Below are 19,878 nucleotides of genomic sequence, written 5' to 3'. Positions count from 1 at the left end.
CCAGCTCTGCCAATTGTCAGCTGTGTGACTTTGGGCAAGTCACTTCACTTCTCTGGGCCTCAGTTACCTCACCTGGAAAATGGGGATTAAGATGTGAGCACCCCCGTGGGACAATCTGATAATAATAATAATGGCATTTATTAAGCGCTTACTATGTGCAAAGCGCTGTTCTAAGCGCTGATCACCTTGTAACCTCCCCAGCGCTTAGAACAGTGCTTTGCACATAGTAAGCGCTTAATAAATGCCATCATTATTATTACTATTATTAAGCACTGGCCTCGGCTGTTCCTGCTGACCTAACTGGGGACCTCTCAGACTATCTGGGGGGTCCCGAGCGGGGCAAAATGATAGAGCCACAGCTCTACCACCTGGGGTTTAAGTAGAAGGCCCCCCTCCAGGGTGACTTTGTGCTTCTGTGGCTCAGTGGAAAGAGCACAGGCTTTGGAGTCAGAGGTCAGGGGTTCAAATCACCGCTCCGCCAATTGTCAGCTTTGTGACTTTGGGCAAGTCACTTCACTTCTCTGTGCCTCAGTTACCTCAGCTGGAAAATGGGGATGAAGACTGTGAGCCCCCCGTGGGACAACCTGATCACCTTGTAACCTCCCCAGCTCTTAAAATGGTGCTTGTCTCCCCCTTTTAGACTGTGAGCCCACAGTTGGGTAGGGACTGTCTCTATATGTTGCCAATTTGTACTTCCCAAGCGCTTAGTACAGTGCTCTGCACATAGTAAGTGCTCAATAAATACGATTGATGGTGATGATGATGCTTTGCACATAGTAAGCGCTTAATAAAGGTCATTATTATTATTATTATTATTCCGCTCCCCCTCCGTTTGGTCCAGTAAGGCGACTGCTGTTAATTGAGCGCAGATACTTGGGAATGAGATCGGTGAGATCCTAGGTGGAAGAATCATCATCATCATCATCAATCGTATTTATTGAGCGCTTACTATGTGCAGAGCACTGTACTAAGCGCTTGGGAAGTACAAATTGGCAACATATAGAGACAGTCCCTACCCAACAGTGGGCTCACAGTCTAAAAGGGGGAGACAGAGAACAAAACCAAACATACTAACAAAATAAAATAAATAGAATAGATATGTACAAATAAAATAGAGTAATAAATCTGTACAAACATATATACATATATACAGGTGCTGTGGGGAAGGGAAGGAGGTAAGATGGGGGGGATGGAGAGGGGAACGAGGGGGAGAGGAAGGAAGGGGCTCAGTCTGGGAAGGCCTCCTGGAGGAGGTGAGCTCTCAAATCAAATACAAACCCCCAGAGTACATAGGAACGTGCAAGCGAACAGGCCAATCAATCGTATTTATTGAGCGCTTACTGTGTGCAGAGCACTGTACTAAGTGCTTGGGAAGTACAAGTCGGCAACACATAGAGACAGTCCCTACCCAACAGAGACCAACCAGCCGCTGCATAGGCTTTACTGAGCTCCTACTGAGTGCTAGGCACTGTACTAAGCGCTTGGGAGAGAACAGAAGCAAGATTCCCACCCCCTGACCGCAGGAAGTTTTCCATCTCAATTTTGAAGACTGAAGAAGATAGTCTTTCTAGCTTTCTTTTAAAGCGCGCCCTGGACTCAGTATCTAAGGGAAAAAATTTCAATAACCTCTGAAACCTATGCCTGGTATTGCAGAAATTAATTGGGAACCTAACTCCTGCTGATTGAATAATTATCTTTTATGTCCCACAGGCATTAAGAAGAAATGCCTTCGGTACAAACACCAAATTCTACATCTGCCTGATCGTATTTAAAAGGACAGAAGAAATGTTTGTAAATCAATCTGCCCGGCAAATACCAGTTAAGGACGGCTCACAGCACGAGGCAGGTGCATGTCTAGATAAAATTTCTTGCATCTAATTTAAACTTTACTGTGCACTCCAGCAGATAATCTCAATGTAAATAATACATAGCTTCATAACATTTTGGAAGGCCAGGATGTACAACAAGCTGATCCTGATTTATTGCTTTATAGCAAATATATATTTTATAAAAGTGTTTTAATAAAGCACAGTAAAGCTGCCTTGAGAGAATCATGTTTTTCCTAGTAAATAAAAGTTCTCAATTTTGCAAGTTTTCAATTAGCACTCGGGCACTCTGAAACTGAAAATTTCACAATAATGTAATGGTGAAGGTGGATGCCAACTTTTCTCCAGTGGAATCAATCAATCAATCAATCAATTGCATTTATTGAGCGCTTACTGTGAAGCTTTGAGTTCGATTGGGTTTCCAAGGCTCCGAATTCCCAAGTGGCTAGTTAGGAAATAAATTCTTCCTATGTGCTGAGCACTGTTCTAAGAGCTAGGAAAGGTACATATCTATTCTACTTATTTTATTTATTTATTTTATTTGTACATATCTATTCTATTTATTTTATTTTGTTAGTATGTTTGGTTTTGTTCTCTGTCTCCCCCTTTTAGACTGTGAGCCCACTGTAGGGTAGGGACTGTCTCTATATGTTGCCAATTTGTACTTCCCAAGCGCTTAGTACAGTGCTCTGCACATAGTAAGCGCTCAATAAATACGATTGATGATGATGATGATGATGATACAAGGTGATCAGGTTGTCCCACGTGGGGCTCACGGTCCTAATTCCCATTTTACAGATGAGGGAACTGAGGCATAGAGAAGTGAAGGGACTTGCTCAAAGTCACACAGCTGACAAGTGGTGGAGCAGAGATTAGAACCCACCACCTCTGATTCCCAAGCCCGGGCTCTTTCCACTGAGCCACGCTGCTTCTCAGTGGATTATAAACTCCAACTACGTGGTACATATCCCACCTATTCTACTGTAGACTCCCCATGGGCGGGGAAAATGTCTCCTGCTTCTATTGTACGTTACCAAGTGCTTTCAATACAGTTGGCACTTGAATATCATACTGATATGGATATAGAGGACAAATAGTTTTCAATAATTCCTTACATGGGGGGGTTAGATAAGAATGAAGCTTAGGGAGGGTAAGCTTCTGTTTTCTATAAGGGTGATATTGAAAAATCAACAAGAACAAATAGACCATTTACGAGTTTCAGAACTGAAACAAAGTCCCAGTGCCCTGCGGTTAGTAAATCAATCAATCGTATTTATTGAGCGCTTACTGTGTGCAGAGCACTGGACTAAGCGCTTGGGAAGTCCAAGTTGGCAACATCTAGAGATGGTCCCTACCCAACAGTGGGCTCACAGTCTAGAAGGGGGAGGCAGAGAACAAAACCAAACATATTAACAAAATAAAATAAATAGAATAGATATGTACAAGTAAAATAGAGTAATACGTACAAACATTCGTTTGTACATACAAAAATCCTGTTACTACTTCTTTAAAGTCGAGAAAATAATTGGGGGAATAGCATGATTTTGCGTCTCTTTGTACATACAAAAATCCTGTTACTACTTCTTTAAAGTCGAGAAAATAATTGGGGGAATAGCATGATTTTGCGTCTCTTGCTTTACTAGACGAAGCAGCACAGCATGGTGGATAGAGCCCGGGTCTCAGAGTCAGGAGGTCATGGATTCTAATCCCAGCTCCGCTTGGCTGCTGCGTGACCTTGGGCAAGTCACCTCACTTCTGGGCCTCAGTTCCCTCATCTGTAAAATGGGGATTGAGATTGTGAGTCCCACGTGGGACTCTGTGCAACGCGATTTGCTTGTGTCTACCCCAGCGCTTAGCAAAGTGCCTGGCACGGAGTAAGCGCGTAACGGATACCGTTATAATTATTACTTTGAAATAACTTTTCTCTGAGCAAGTAACACTGGGTTTCCTAAATTGTAGGAGTGTTTTAAACTGGGAAGGTCTTCGAATGAGCAAGCCTGCCAAAGAATCCTGAAAGGATAAGCTCTACGGGTGGAGACATTAGCCACCGAGCGAACCGCACGGAACGGGAAGCATAGGGTTAAAGCGTAGCCCGCTTCCCGTGAGCTCCAAGTTATGTAGGTATGTACTTAATGCCGTTCAATCGGTTACGTACGTTTGACCTCTTGATAGAAAGCTTTTGCCTTTCAGAACAGCTGAGTCCCCTAAGAATCGTTTCCCGGTTCTGCACAGCGTAGATCAGATGGCTATCGCTTTATCGCTTCTGGAGGCCGACTGAAGGACAAAGCAGAGAGACCCCCCCACACAAAGCTAATGTTTTCATATGGGGGAGAGGCCAGAGGGGAGGCCCCGTCTCCCCTAAACGTCACGAAGGAGAGACGGGGAACCTTGGTGCCTCAACCTCTCTCCCCCTGCCCCTTTTTCGCCACCCAGCACACACATTTCCGCCGCCCTTTCGTGCCACGGAGAGGTTCTCGTCGGCCTCCGCTGCTGGCAGTACTTCACTCGCGCGGAAGTTATGTTTTATCCTTCCGACAGAATGCTCCCATCGCCCTCAAAGGGCCTCATATTTGGGCTTGGCAAAACGACGGCCCACTCCATGCCCTCCCCTGCCCCCCCATTTGAAACCACACAAGTTAACTTCATTGGGACGGGGACTTCTCCAAAATGGACATCTCCCGCGACTTCCTCCTCCGACGCCCGGTCTGCGATCCGCTTACCGTGACCGGCGGCAGCGTGGAAAGTTTGCTCGCATTGTTTAATGCCGAAAGAATGATCGCGGGTAGGGTCCCGGGCGCTTCGCACCGGGACTCGAGCGTTTTCGCTTAGTGAAAGCGAGCTGGGTGTAAATAAACGGCCTGAAGAACGTATCTGTTATTTCCAGAATTCACCCATACATACCATACACATATAAAGCCATCGGTGAGGAAGGCAGCTGCCTTCTGGTCTTTGCGACGCCGCTGGCTGGGAAACGCTTTTGTTCTTGGATAAGATATTGAAGATTCGGGCGTATTAGCGATTATAGAGATAAACGCTCTGTTTACTGTGGTCAAAGCGCACGGTGCAAAATAAGAATAGATGATCCCTGCCTACAAGGAGCTTCTGGACTAAATCCAGTTCTTTGTGGTCCCCATTTAATAATAATAATAATGATGGCATTTATTAAGTGCTTACTATGTGCAAAGCACTGTTCTAAGCACTGGGGAGGTGACAAGGTGATCAGGTTGTCCCCCTGGGGGCTCACAGTTTTAATCCCCATCTTACAGATGAGGGAACTGAGGCACAGAGAAGTGAAGTGATTTGCCCAAAGGCACACGGCTGACAGTTGGCGGGGCTGGGATTTGAACCCATATATGTATATGTATATATGTATATATGTTTGTACATATTTATTACTCTATTTATTTGACTTGTACATATCTATTCTATTTATTTTATTTTGTTAGTATGTTTGGTTTTGTTTTCTGTCTCCCCCTTTTAGACTGTGAGCCCACTGTTGGGTAGGGACTTCTCTATATGTTGCCAACTTGTACTTCCCAAGCGCTTAGTACAGTGCTCTGCACACAGTAGGCGCTCAATAAATACGATTGATGATGATGATGAAGTCACCGTTTGTGCCCTGTGGGCAGCCCTGTTCCTGCGATGCTACCTTTCTCCCTGACTGGCTTTTTGTCCGCACATTTACTTCGAGAGAGAAATACTTCACGTGCCGCTCAGTTCTGCCTTCTAACTCTAATAAACACTTGAAAGCAAGACACATTTATTTTTCCTGCTAGCCTCTAGTTAGGAGTTGGGGGTGGGGGGTAATTAAGCATACTTCAAAGTCGCATCGGGTGTAACCTGCGTCTTCAAATACTGTTTTCAACAATTAGCAGCATGGAAGCAGTGTGGCCTAGTGGACAGAGCATCAGCCTGGGAGTCAATCAATCAATCAATCGTATTTATTGAGCGCTTACTGTGTGCAGAGCACTGTACTATGCGCTTGGGAAGTACAAGTCGGCAACCTGGGTTCTAGTCCCAGCTCCATCACTCCTCGGCTTTGTGACCTTGGGCAAGTCACTTAACTTCTCTGTGCCTCAGTTACCTCATCTGTACAATGGGGATTAAGACTGTGAGCTGATTCTAGACTGTGAGCCGGCTGTTGGGTAGGGGCCGTCTCTATATGTTGCCAACTTGTGCTTCCCAAGCGCTTAGTACAGTGCTCTGCACACAGTAAGTGCTCAATAAATCATCATCATCATCAATCGTATTTATTAATAAATACATATATACGTGTATACGTATTATACGTATAATAAATATGACTGAATGAATGAATTTATCTGACCCGATTTGCTTGTATCCACCTTAGCACTTGGCACATAGTAAGCACTTAAATACCACAATAATTATAAGCTGTGTTCTCTGTTGTCAGCCTAACAAAAATCAATCAACTAGTGCTATTTGGTGAGCGCTCACTGTGTGCAGAGCATTGGACAGGGCCCTTGGGAGAATACAATATAATATTCAACAGAGAACAAATAGATACCGACATGGTTTTATTTGTAACCACGAAAACGAAAACGGCTTATACCCACCTCATACCGCAGGTTAAGACACGGAGAAGATGTAATAATAGCCGCAACTCGACAACAGAGTAAAAACGGGAAAGGGTGAGAGCCGAATCTGGTCATCCTGCTACTGAGTCACGGTTATTACTGTGGTGGCCCTGGCGATGTCACATGAGAGCACATATTGCGGAACGAAAGGCTGGAGAAGGCGGTTTGACTTATGTAAACACAATGGTCTTGGGAGGGAGCGGGAAGAGAGAGTCCATTGAGTGGCAAAGACCATGAATACTTCCAATTATTTCCCCCCACACCACTGTCATCTTACATTCTGGGAAAATTCATTTTTGAATTGCATAGCTTGGGTCACGTGCTTAGAGATCATTCAAAAGGGCCAAGTCTTGCAGCTGGGAAAAAATATCCCACATCTGGAAAATATATCATCCAAAAAAATACTAAGGTGAGAGGATAGAGTTCACTTACATGATCAAAAACCTTGAACTGATCCAAAAGTAGGACAGTCCTAGCCTCTATTCTCTTCTTTGTCCAGGGCTGTAGGTTTGAATTCAAACAGTAAAAGACCAGTCTCTTTAAGTAAGAAACAGGACTGGATTTTCCTGATAATTTCCAGGGTAAATAATCACAATTAGCCCTTTTTTTTTCATTCTCCTCTTTGAGCCAGCTGCCCATCTTGACAAAACCATTCAGCTTGGCTGGGAAGAGATCAAAAAAAATCTTTACTGCCTGTTCCGTGCATTTATTTTCAGTCTTAACGCAGTGTCCACCGACCCTTAATACAGGATTCCTAAAACGACTTTCCAACTGAGCCCTTGCAAACCGGGCCTGGCTACCTCTTCACAATCGGTCTGGTTGCATTCATTCCTGAGGAGAGAGTTAGCTGATTTTCTTTTGACTTCTCGCATTTCGGTGATCCCACATAATTACAATATTAAAATAGCCCAGGAAGAAGAGGAAGTGTAAGCAGGCAGCGAGGGACACCAGGACAGAAAAGAAGTCTGGCAGTTTGGGTGGAGGATTCAGAGTGGCGCTCAGCAACGTCAGGACGCCCATGCACAGGAGCGAGATATAGAACTACAAAACAGAAAACAGGCAAGGAACCGTAAATGGCCTTGTGGAGGGAGTTCTCAGAAATGTACTTTCTGCAGAGCACTGAACCAAATGCTTGGGTGAGTAAAATCCACCTCCTCCAAGAGGCCTTCCCAGACTGAGCCCCTTCTTTCCTCTCCCCCTCGTCCCCCTCTCCATCCCCCCATCTTACCTCCTTCCCTTCCCCACAGCACCTGTATATATGTATATATGGTTGTACATATTTATTACTCTATTTATTTATTTATTTATTTATTTTACTTGTACATTTCTATCCTACTTATTTTATTTTGTTGGTATGTTTGGTTCTGTTCTCTGTCTCCCCCTTTTAGACTGTGAGCCCACTGTTGGGTAGGGACTGTCTCTATGTGATGCCAATTTGTACTTCCCAAGCGCTTAGTACAGTGCTCTGCACATAGTAAGCGCTCAATAAATACGATTGATTGATTGATTGATTGATAGATACAATGCTTGGAAGATATGATCCCTGGCAACTAGAAGCAGTTGCAGAAGCAGCGTGGCTCCGGGGAAAGAACCCGGGCTCTGGAGTCAGAGTTCACGGGTTCAAATCCCGGCTCCGCCAACTGTCAGCTGGGTGACTCTGGGCAAGTCACTTCACTTCTCCGGGCCTCAGTTCCCTCATCTGGAAAATGGGGATTAATCAATCAATCAATCGTATTTATCGAGCGCTTACCGTGCGCAGGGCACTGGACTAAGCGCTTGGGAAGTCCAAGTTGGCAACATATAGAGACGGTCCCTACCCAACAGTGGGCTCACAGTCTAGAAGGGGGAGGCGGAGAACAAAACCAAACATATTAACAAAATAAAATAGAATAGATAGGTACAAGACAGTCCCTACCTAACAGCGGGCTCACAGTCTAGAAATAAATAAGTTTAATTATTTCTTTATTTAGTGGCTCAATAAAATACCACTGAATGAATGACGGGGACTGGACTAAGACTGGATTAAGACTGTGAGCCCCCCCGTGGGACAGCCTGATCACCTTGTAAACTCCCCAGCGCTTAGAACAGTGCTTTGCACATAGTAAGCGCTTAATAAATGCCATCATTATTATTATTATTATTAACTAGTAGCAGAGTAAGCAGGATCACTTCGGTTCTACGCAAACAATTCCACCGCTTGGGCACCCGGACACCCAATACCCAGCGGAAAAAGCCCGGCCCTTGCCAAAAGCCAGTGCCTGTCCACCTGTGATCCTGGAAAACCCCTTCTGAGGCACCAGATAGATGGGCAGATCACTACCATCAGTGCTATTTATTGAGCGCCTTCTGAGGGCAGAGCCCTGTACTAAGCCCTTTGACTAGAGAAGCAGCGTGGCTCGGTGGAAAGAGCACGGGATTGGGAGCCAGAGATCATGGGTTCTAATCCCAGCTCCGCCACTTATCGGCTGTGTGACTTTGGGCCTCTGTTACCTCATCTGTAAAATGGGAATTAAGACGATGAGCCCCACTTGGGACAACCTGATCACCTTGTATCCCCCCCCAAGCGCTTAGAACAGTGCTTTGCACATAGTAAGTGCTTAACGAATACCATCGTCATTATTATTATTATTGCAACAGAAGCAAGACACTCAATCACGGATGCAGAGTGTAACCTCTCGATGCTTCCTCGATGCGGTGTTTGGCCCCCAGGAGGCACCTAATAAATACCACTTCAATCTGGCTAGGGCCCCCAGAGCTAAAGAACAGACTCTTGGGGAGGGAGTCAAAAATAGTACCAGGGTCCCGAGCTCCCGAGCTGTCTCTTGTAGGGAATGTGAGTGTCCTTTCTCCTCTCTGTGGTCAAATGACGGCCCGCGTGGCCATTTCGGGCTACGAAAAAAGACTTTTAAAATGCAGCTGAAACATGACAAGAAGTGGGGCCTAGTGGAAAGAGCACCAATTTGGGCATCAAGAGCTCCATCACCTTAGGCATGTCAATCGACCCCTCTGTACCTCAGTTTCTTCATCGGCAAAATGGTGATTTAAATACCTGCTCTCCCTTCCGTGTCGACTGTGAGCCCACTGTTGGGTAGGGACTGTCTCTGTATGTTGCCAACTTGTACTTCCCAAGCGCTTAGTCCAGTGCTCTGCACACAGTAAGCGCTCAATAAGTACGACTGATTGATTGATTGACTCTTAGTCCCCACAACAGTGCCTGGGACACTTACCAGGAAGCGCTTACCAAATACCTCATTATTATAAAAAAAAAAAAAACTTACCCCATTTTTGATCTTCTTGGCAAGAAACTTGAAACAAGGGATGTATCTGCTTGAAAACAGGGAAAAGGATTTTAGCAGCAGATGCTCTTCAGAAGTCTTCTCTAAGATAGAAAGGGAAGCCACACAGGCGGTGGAAAACGCTCCCGTGGTCACAAGAGAGGCCATCAGCAGCCCATCCTTGAGCAGAAGAGGAAGCATGCTGGGGAAACAGACCAAAAAAAAACCCACTAAGAGGCAGGTCGGACTGAAGTCGGCACTTGGGGAACTCACTTGAAAGAGCTTTCTGGAAAACTGGTTTGGAAATCTGGGGCACAGACCGGGCTGACTTACCTAAAGGTTGACACGAGTAAAAACCAGGTGGCCATAAAAGGTGTTTCATTTAGAATTAAGCAGACTGGTCTGAAATGATAACGAAAATAAATGAATCAATAGACTCGTCCCCCTCTCCATCCCCCCATCTTACCTCCCTCCCTTCCCCACAGCACCTGTATATATGTATATATGTTTGTACATATTTTTTTACTCTAATTTATTTGTACATATCTATTCTATTTATTTTGTTAGTATGTTTGGTTTTGTTCTCTGTCTCCCCCTTTGAGACTGTGAGCCCACTGTTGGGTAGGGACTGTCTCTATATGTTGCCAATTTGTACTTCCCAAGCGCTTAGTACAGTGCTCTGCACATAGTAAGCGCTCAATAAATACGATTGATGATGATGATATTAGGACAGGAAGCAGCTTGCCCATCCCTGCATGCGCTCTGGGGATTACGGTAAAGCAGTAGCTGTTGTTGGTGTTCATTACACGTTTCTCCATGTTGCCCGTTACACGTTGTCTGTTTCCGAGCACAGGAACCATGACTCTTCTGTGTGTTCTGAACACCCGTTAAGGACATGACAAATGCTACTGATTAATTGTACGGTGCTGGGTTACCTGCCAATTCTCAATACACGTTTTAACTGGAACCTATTTCCCTTTGAAAGCCAACTTATAAATATGGCTTTATATTATACAGCTGACAAGTGGCAGAGCTGGGATTTGAACCCACGACCTCTGACTCCAAAGCCCGGGCTCTTTCCACTGAGCCACGCTGCTTCCATAATCAATATATTATATTATGCATTATTACGTGTTAATATAATTATTAATAATAACGATAATAATAGTCCTTGTTAAGCGCTTACTCCGTGCCAAACACTGTTCTAAGCACTGGGGCAGATATAAGTTCATCAGGTTGGACACAGTCCCTGTCCCACATGGGGCTTCCACTCTTAATCCCCAATTTACAAATGAGAAGTGAGGGCACACAGAAGACATGTGGCAAAGCCGGGATTCTGCTTCTCTCTTTCCATTTCAGAATCCCAAAGCAAATCACCATACTTAGTAACTGAATTTCCCGACCCTTTTTAAAACAGTTCCCCTTCTCCCCATTTTAGACGTATGGAAATGGACTTAAGGAGGTGAGCTCTAGCGTTTCCGCAAGTCAGCAAGGGCTTAGAACAGAAGCCATGTGTTCCATATCCTCTGCCTTAGGCTCCGGCTACAAACACACTACTCCTTTTTCCATGCAAGCACAACATTTCTCTTGTGCGATGATCTGCTTTTTGAAGTTAATGGAAGCTTAGCCCACAGAAGGACACACAACAGGGCAGAGAAGGGATGAAAATTAAGACCCGCTGTCATCACAAGGAAAAGTCGACATTGCGTAAGGGAATTCTAGCTCATCTTTATAGGGACTACTGACTCTCTAAAATAAATATATCCATAGAAACAGAAATATATATTTGGGGGTACTCGTTAACATGTATATTTTGGCATAATCAATCAATCAATCGTATTTATTGAGCGCTTACTATGTGCAGAGCACTGTACTAAGCGCTTGGGAAGTACAAATTGGCAACACATAGAGACAGTCCCTACCCAACAGTGGGCTCACAGTCTAAAAGGGACTAAATGCATATGGAAAGGACTATTTTTACTATTTACTCACAGTGAGACCAAAAGAATGGATTTTTCATGTACTTGGAAGGAGAACAGGAAGAATGACAACGCACAGCTCACCTGTAAAAATAGGAAAATGAAACTCAGTCGCTATAGCCGCATCTAACGGTACAGGAATTTGTGTGGCTAAGCACAAGTCGACTTGAATAACAGCCAACGGTGGAATACAAAAAAAATCACTACGACAAACCAATGGAATTTCTTTTTCACTAGAACTGCATCCTAAAAGGGTTGTTTATTTTCGCAAAAAAATTGGAAGTAAACTAAGACCTGAACACAAAAGGAAGAAAATAGTTGTGAGGGGGGTGGTGAGCACCTAAAGTAGCAAGTTTCCACATTCATCACTTGTTCAGAAAGTGGTAGGCACTTTCCACCTCCGTAAGAGCTGCTTTCCTAAAGGTTAGCGAGTCGTCACCACAGTCCCGAAGATCTAAACTTTCCTAAAGGTTAGCGAGTCGTTACCACAGTCCTGAAGATCTGTTCCAAACAATTCCCTTTCCACCCAGCCTATCTTTCCTACCCGCTCCCTGTACCAGTGTGGTAGTAAATCAATCCCAGCAGAGGCCTGGGCTGGGTTGCCAACTTGGACTTCCCAAGCGCTTAGTACAGTGCTCTGCACACAGTAAGCGCTCAATAAATACGATTGATTGAATGAATGAATGAACTCAGACTTCCCAAGCGCTTAGTACAGTGCTCTGCACACAGTAAGCGCTCAATAAATACGATTGAATGAATGAATGAACTTGGACTTCCCAAGCGCTTAGTACAGTGCTCTGCACACAGTAAGCGCTCAATAAATATGATTGATTGAATGAATGAATGAACTTGTACTTCCCAAGCGCTTAGTACAGTGCTCTGCACACAGTAAGCGCTCAATAAATGAATGAATGAACTTGGACTTCCCAAGCGCTTAGTACAGTGCTCTGCACACAGTAAGCGCTCAATAAATACGACTGAATGAATGAATGAATGAGGACCGGAGTCCAAGACGTCCGAGTTCTCCCCCAACTGAAACCCATAGGAAACCTAAACTAGAGGCTCAGAAAGGGAAAACTCTGCCTTTCCCGTTTATGGAGAAAAAAAAGAGAAAGAGACTTCAGCGCAAGCAGATTTCTCGTATTGTACTCTCCCAAGCGCTTAGTACAGTGCTCTGTACACAGTAAGCGCTCAATACGGGTGATTGAATGAATGAATGAAGTGGACATCAAATCCAGATCGGGAATTGGAATTCCTGTTATTCTCTTCCGGAGCCACTAGGACACACTGTTTCCATAAGATAAAACTCCCTTCTTTCCCTAGTTAGGAAAATCTGGACAGGACGGAGGAAAAGGTGTCCAGCCAACGTAGCAACGGTTTCGGGACGTGGGGGGAAAATGACCTTAGTACAGTGCTCTGCACATAGTAAGCGCTCAATAAATGCGATTGATGATTGATGATGATGATGACCTCCCCTCACCCAAGAGCCAGCAAAACCTGTCTCCCCGCCAGGCACATCCAAAGAAGCCAATAACCAGGACTTTTTAAAAAGATCTGGGGAAAGCAGAAGTAGGATTTTTAAATTCGAAAAACTTACCAGGGTAAATTTAAATCCTTTGAGAGACGGCTGGAGAGTTAACTTTATACAAGCGGGAAGTAGGCTCAGAAATGTTAGGGCAAAGCTAAAAGATTAATAGAAAGACAATTATTTTTCCCTCTGTGGAGAAACGTTAACTTTGGATATCACCGAGAAGCTTTTTAATGTAAGGATGAATACCACCGTCCTCCACTTGAGAAAATTAAAAAGGAAAGACTTCCGAAAGGGTGTATTAATGAAAACATTTTAAATAAACGGAGACGTGCATTACTAAAATAACAGTGGATGGCATAAAATTATCAGGTTGGACACGGTCCCTGTCCCGCATGGGGCTCACAGTCTAAAGATAAAGGAGGTAAAACAGGTATTTAATTCCCATTTTACAGATGAGGAAACTGAGGTACAGAGAAATTAAGTAACTTGCCCAAGGTCACATTAGCAGGCAGCTGGCAGAGCTGGGATTGGCACCCAAATCCTCTGAATCCTTAGACCCCTGCCTTTTCCACTACATTAAAAACACTTAAAAGTGGACAAGCGTGTTCGTATATTTAACGCTGGAATTTAGTATGCTATTAGCATCTGACAAATAATATACAATTTTATATAGAGCTTTAAACAAGCCACTGTTTTATTCATAATTTCTTAAAAAGTCTCAACTCTTACCTGAGCTTCAGCTGGCTGTGGGTTGTCAGAATATGTTTTACCTTTAGGAGAACATTTAAGCTACACCAAACATTGGCGACTTTATCCTAAAAAGACATTTACATTTTAAAGTAGTTTACACCGATTTTGACGACATTCACCCAGGAACACTTTCTACCCATTAGCGTTTTATCCCCCGCATAAATATTCTAGGTAGAAAGGCATTTGAGAAGCCTTTTTAGACGAAAAGACCGGAAAGAAGTTCACTTTCACACAGAAAAACATTGGCGGGTTAACCAAAAGCACACAGAGAAATAATAATAATAATAATAATAATGATAATAATAATAATAATAATGGCATTTATTACGTGCTTACTATGTGCAAAGCACTGTTCTAAGCGCTTAGGGGGTTACAGGGTGATCAGGTTGTCCCACGGGGGCTCACAGTCTTAACCCCCATTGCGCTGAGGGGGTTACAAGGTGATCAGGTTGTCCCACGGGGGCTCACAGTCTTAACCCCCATTTTACAGATGAGGTAACTGAGGCGCAGAGAAGTGACTTGCCCAAAGTCACACAGCTGACAAGTGGCGGAGCTGGGATTTGAACCCATGACCCGACTCCAAAGCCCATGCTCTTTTCTACTGAGCCATAAAGCCTTGCACTCCTCTGGAATGAGATGTTTCCCTATGGAATAAAAATCTCTTTTCCCCCCCTATGAACATGCCTAGCGCCTAGCACACCTGCATTTACAGCAATTTGCTCTCTGCTAGCAGTGACAGAGTTAACCGCTTGTAAATCAAGAAGTTTGAAGACATTAGCAGTTGTGCTAGGATCACTTTCCAAATTAAATTTGTCGCTAAAGCGATCACGCTCATGAAACCCATCCTCTCCACAGCTGCTAGAACCACAGCTGTGTGGATATAACGGCGAGGCGGCTGGCCGCCCCGACAACTGAGCGGCCCTTCCGTCCGCCCCTCGCCGACAGGCAACCAAATCGGCTCTTGAGGGTAACCACCGACGGCCAGGGAACCTGGGGGCTTGGCGCCCCGGCAAACGGACAGGAGGCCTATTTATTAGCCAAGAAAGGGTCACCAGAGTCGGGAAAACGGAGCCCGTTACACGCGCTCCGGGGTAAATTTGACGTGCTTTCGTTTAGATAAATAACCCCTCCCACTCAGCTCTAAAAACGTTTCGGATTAACGCTAAACACCCCAAAAAACCTTGGCTTGCTGGTGGGCTCGCTGCCACGCCCCCGCTGATTAGCTTCGAAACCCAGATTTTAGAATCAATCAATCGTATTTATTAAGCGCTTACTGTGTGCAGAGCACTGTACTAAGCGTTTGGGAAGTCCAAGTTGACAACATGTAGAGACGGTCCCTACCCAACAGTGGGCTCACAGTCTAGAAGGGGGAGACAGAGAACAAAACCAACCATGCCAACAAAATAAAATAAATAGAATAGATAAGGACAAGTAAAATAAATAAATAAATAAATATGGACCAAAGTCCGCTTTGAAGAGACTCCAGAGGCGTTTTAGTTTCCAAAATTTACCAGAGTGAGAAATGTCTTTCCAGGAGGCATTTAATAATGTCTTTCTAGTCCCGCGGCCGCAGAAGAGTTGCATTCTATTCCAGAAGTCAACACTAGAGAAGAAAAGTGGCTTAGGGGAAAGAGCATGAGTTTGGGAGTCGGAGGTCACGGGTGCGAATCCCCGCTCCGCCACCTGTCAGCTGTGTGACTTTGGGCAAGTCACTTTACTTCTCTATGCCTCAGTTACCTCATCTGTAAAATGGGGATTAAGATTGTGAGCCCCACGTGGGACAACCCGACCACCTTGTATCCCCTCCAGGGCTCAGAACAGTGCTTGGTACATAGTAAGCACTTAACAAATACCATTATTATTATAGAACTCTGAGTGTCACATTCCTGACAAGAGTTGCTCAGAAATATCTACACCGTTCCTCGATGCCTTTGTAGCGCTTAGTACAGTGCTCTGCACACAGTAAGCGCTCAATACGATTGATTGATGGATTTAAAGCCGCTGCATTTTCATCCGAGAGTATTTTTTGAAGAGAAAATAAAAGAAGGGGGAATGTACTAAACAAACCGGGATTTCCTCGAAAGCAGTGATGAAGAACAAGACACGGGGCATTTTCATTTGGATCTGAAGTAACCGTGACTGTTAATCTTACAATTCACTAGTATAACTGACAGAGAGAGAGAGAGAGAGGAAAAAAAAAAAGAATGCAAGCAATTCTATTCGGAGGAGCCCCTGGGGCTTCTCATTTTAAAGTTGCATCTTCCGTCTTCTGACACTCATTTCCTATGGAATCTATTCCAGTGGAAAAATGTATGAGCAAAATATGGATCTGATGATGGCATAAATATTATCTACTCTTAGAATATTCCAGAAGATGCCAGCTGAGCTAGGGGTTAAATACTGGATTAAATAACTGGCAAGGAATGAGTGCAGGAGGGGAGTGGCTCAAGTTACTGCTCCTTATGTGAGTTCCACATGAAATCCCTAAAGGTCACGGTGAAGGTTTCTTTCGGGGCTCTCGGAAAATACCAAACACGAGGAGAATGAAGGGGTGGGGGAAAGTTGGTAAACATGCCTCGAACAATCCACGGTCAACAGGGAAGAGTCTCTTAAGTACTTGCAGGGTCTGGTCAGCTTTGGTCGAGAACGGCAGCCAGCAGAGGATGAAGGTAGCAATCACCGTGAACGCGAGTTTGACAAAGAGTAAAAACCTGAAACAAAAGGAAGTGGGGAGGAGGGGGTGACTTTTTTTTCCAAAATATAACACAAATGACTAGAATTTAAATGGAGATATGTACACCTTGGTGGAACTCAATTTCGGTAGGCCCTCCCCGCCTCACAGTTGACTCTGGATTCTTCTCTTTCGGAAGACGTGAATGGCAAACACGGAACGGGGAAAAACAAAGTATCGGGGGTCGTCGGTAGGTCCAACCACGGAGTCGCTGTCCAGCGAAAAGACAGCCACTGTCTCAATCAATCAATCAATCATATTTATTGAGCGCTTACTATGTGCAGAGCACTGTACTAAGCGCTTGGGAAGTACAAATTGGCAACACATAGAGACAGTCCCTACCCAACAGTGGGCTCACATTCTAAAAGGGGGAGACAGAGAACAGAACCAAACATACCAACAAAAGAAAATAAATAGGAAAGAAATGTACAAGTAAAATAAATAAATAAATAAATAAATAGAACCTCAATCAATCAATGGTATTTATTGAGCACTTACTGTGTGCAGAGCACCGAGTACAACAGAATCAGTGAAGGCAGTCACCACAAACACTCAACAGGGAGGACTGTTTCTGACTAGATTCCTCTTCTAACACCCTCCCTCCCTGCTACTGGTCCGAGAGCTTAATACAGTGCTCTGTGCTTAGTAAGCGCTTCACAAATCATCATCAATCTTATTTATTGAGCGCTTACTATGTGCAGAGCACTGTACTAAGCGCTTGGGAAGTACAAATTGGCAACATATAGAGACAGTCCCTACCCAACAGTGGGCTCACAGTCTAAATACGATTGAACGAATGAATGATTAGTGGAGAAACTTGCTGAAGTGCCAGACGGTGGCATATGATAGCCCCTTGGTTAGCTAGTTTCTGGAACTGGCATTTAAAAGAGACTCACCCCTTTCCTTTCAGGCCTCTCTTGAAGCACTTGCCCAGCAGAAAACAAAAGAACGGCAAAGAGTGGTACAGTTCCATCTGCTTATAACTGACGGCCAAGCAAAAGGCCAATGATCCAAGAAGGTCCCAGTCATAAGACAGACCGAGAACCCCCCACAAAGCAAAGCCAAGACTCACAGAGTTATATATGTTTCCAGGTTAAGGGAAAATGTCCACAGAAGGCAAAGAGCAGACTGCAGAAATAGCCGCCCAATTTCTCAATGAACAAAAATACACCCCCATATATTTACAGAATTTCTAGAGAGAAATTAAAGAACATTAATCGTCAAAATTAAAAGGTTAATACCAAGGCCTTTCATGCTAAGCACACTGATAGTTTTATTCCGGTTTGACACAGCTACAGTCAGTAAATATATGCAAGTTTTTTTTAAAGACTTTAATGCATCAACATGTTTCAAATTGTAAAAGCAGCTGTCACTCAAATCCTCACTGAAATACTGCAGTCCAAAATAAATATACACAATTTCCTAAAGGAGATCAATCAATCAATCAATCGTATTTACTGAGCACTTACTGTGTGCACAGCACTGTACTAAGCGCTTGGGAAGTACAAGTTGGCAACATATAGAGACAGTCCCTACCCAACAGTGGGCTCACAGTCTAGAAGGGGGAGACAGAGAACAAAACCAAACATATTAACAAAATAAAATAAATAGAATGGATATGTACAAGTAAAATAAATAGTGTAATAAATATGTACAAACATACATACATATATACAGGTGCTGTGGGGAAGGGAAGGAGGTAAGATGGGGGGACGGAGAGGGGGGTAAGGGGGAGAGGAAGGAGGGGGTTCAGTCTAATCTTGATGATCTTGACTCTCATTACAAGACTTTTCTCCACCCAAAAATCCACATTTCTAAACAGAAAACTCTGTCAACTAGAACCTGGCTGTAATTGCAATACACTGATATTTGCTGCTATTAGGCAAATGCTCTACATGAGACATTATGTAATACTAATAATAATTATTATTAAGGTATTTGTTAAGCACTTACTATGTGCCAGGCACTATACTAAGTGCTGGACTGGATACAAGCAAATCAGGTTGGACACAGTCCCTGTCCCACCTGGGGCTCACAGTTTCAATCCCCATTTTACAGATGAGGTAACTGAGGCCCAGAGAAGTGAAGTGACTTGCTCAAGGTCACACAGCAGACATGGGGCAGAGTCGGGATTAGAACCCATGACCTTCTGACTCCCGGGCCCGTGTTCTGGCCACTCCGCCATGCTGCTTCCATCTTACGGCAACATTTCCTTTCACTTACAATGTAAAATCTTTTGGAGGAATACTTGGTCAAATATGCCAAGTGATACTTTTAACATTTATAGATCAAGAAGACTGGGAAAAATATCAATGAGTTGAATAAGTCAGATCGAGCTTATCAGTTTATCCGATAACTTTGTATCTACCTTAGCGCTTAGTACACAGTAAGCACCTAATAGATGAAATAGTTATAATTACTATTGAGAAAGCTGCCAGTAGTTCTCAAAGTCTGACACTAGGGATATTAATAAGAAAGCACTGCCATATCTATATTTTTGCTTTAATTAACCTTTAATAAATAACTCGCCCCCACCCAACCCCGTAGCACTTATGTACATAATATTTATTTATTTATTTATTTATTTATTTATTTACATTGTGTCTCCCCCTCTAAACTGTGATCTCCTTGTGGGCAGGGAATGTGCCTATTATATTGCTGTGATGTGTTCTCCCAATCGCTCACAACAGTGCTCTGCACAGAGTAAGCGCTCAAGAAACAGGACTGATTGATTGATCAATAATGTGAAATGTTGAATGCCTATAAAAATCATTCTAAAAGCTCATTTGGCATTAATTCTCAATTTCTTAGCAGCATCCATGATCATCTTTTCCACAGCTGTTAAAGGAAACTAATAACCGTCATATAAACTGGGAAATAGCTGGTAGAAAAAGGTGCCCGTGTTAGACACAAAACTCAAACTGAGAATTTTTCATTAAAACCTAAACATCATGATAGAGCAAAATTTTTAAATACTAAAAGTTTGAGCTTCAAAGGCCACAACAATGATTCGTAACATATTTAAGAATGGGGAGCAATTGATGGGAATCAGAGAAGCAGCATGGCTTAGTGGATAGAGCATGAGCTTGGGAGTCAGAAGGTCATGGATTCTAATCATGGCTGCCCTACTTGTCCGCTGTGTGACCTTGGACAAGTCACTTCACTTCTCTGCGCTTCAGTTCCCTCAT

General features: G+C 43.8%; 1 protein-coding gene across 3 annotated transcripts in view; it reads right to left on the bottom strand.

Annotated features, from left to right (window-relative positions):
• Positions 1–6,344: 6,344 nt before the first annotated feature.
• Positions 6,345–19,878, bottom strand: part of ALG6 (ALG6 alpha-1,3-glucosyltransferase) — a 46,101-nt gene continuing 32,567 nt past the window's right edge. For all 3 annotated transcript variants that reach the window (XM_038752963.1, XM_038752964.1, XM_038752965.1), the window contains exons 9-16: positions 17,587–17,772; positions 16,535–16,670; positions 13,939–14,024; positions 13,276–13,360; positions 11,692–11,762; positions 10,033–10,101; positions 9,703–9,901; positions 6,345–7,465 (exon numbers count right to left, since the gene is read on the bottom strand). In XM_038752963.1, the coding sequence (XP_038608891.1) occupies positions 7,268–7,465; positions 9,703–9,901; positions 10,033–10,101; positions 11,692–11,762; positions 13,276–13,360; positions 13,939–14,024; positions 16,535–16,670; positions 17,587–17,772 (1,030 nt within the window). In that variant the 3' untranslated portion in view covers positions 6,345–7,267. The remainder of the gene's footprint in view (positions 7,466–9,702; positions 9,902–10,032; positions 10,102–11,691; positions 11,763–13,275; positions 13,361–13,938; positions 14,025–16,534; positions 16,671–17,586; positions 17,773–19,878) is intronic.

Source organism: Tachyglossus aculeatus, chromosome 10 (assembly GCF_015852505.1).
Source record: "Tachyglossus aculeatus isolate mTacAcu1 chromosome 10, mTacAcu1.pri, whole genome shotgun sequence".
Lineage (NCBI taxonomy): Eukaryota > Metazoa > Chordata > Mammalia > Monotremata > Tachyglossidae > Tachyglossus > Tachyglossus aculeatus.
This window is presented reverse-complemented; position numbering and strand designations above follow the sequence as displayed.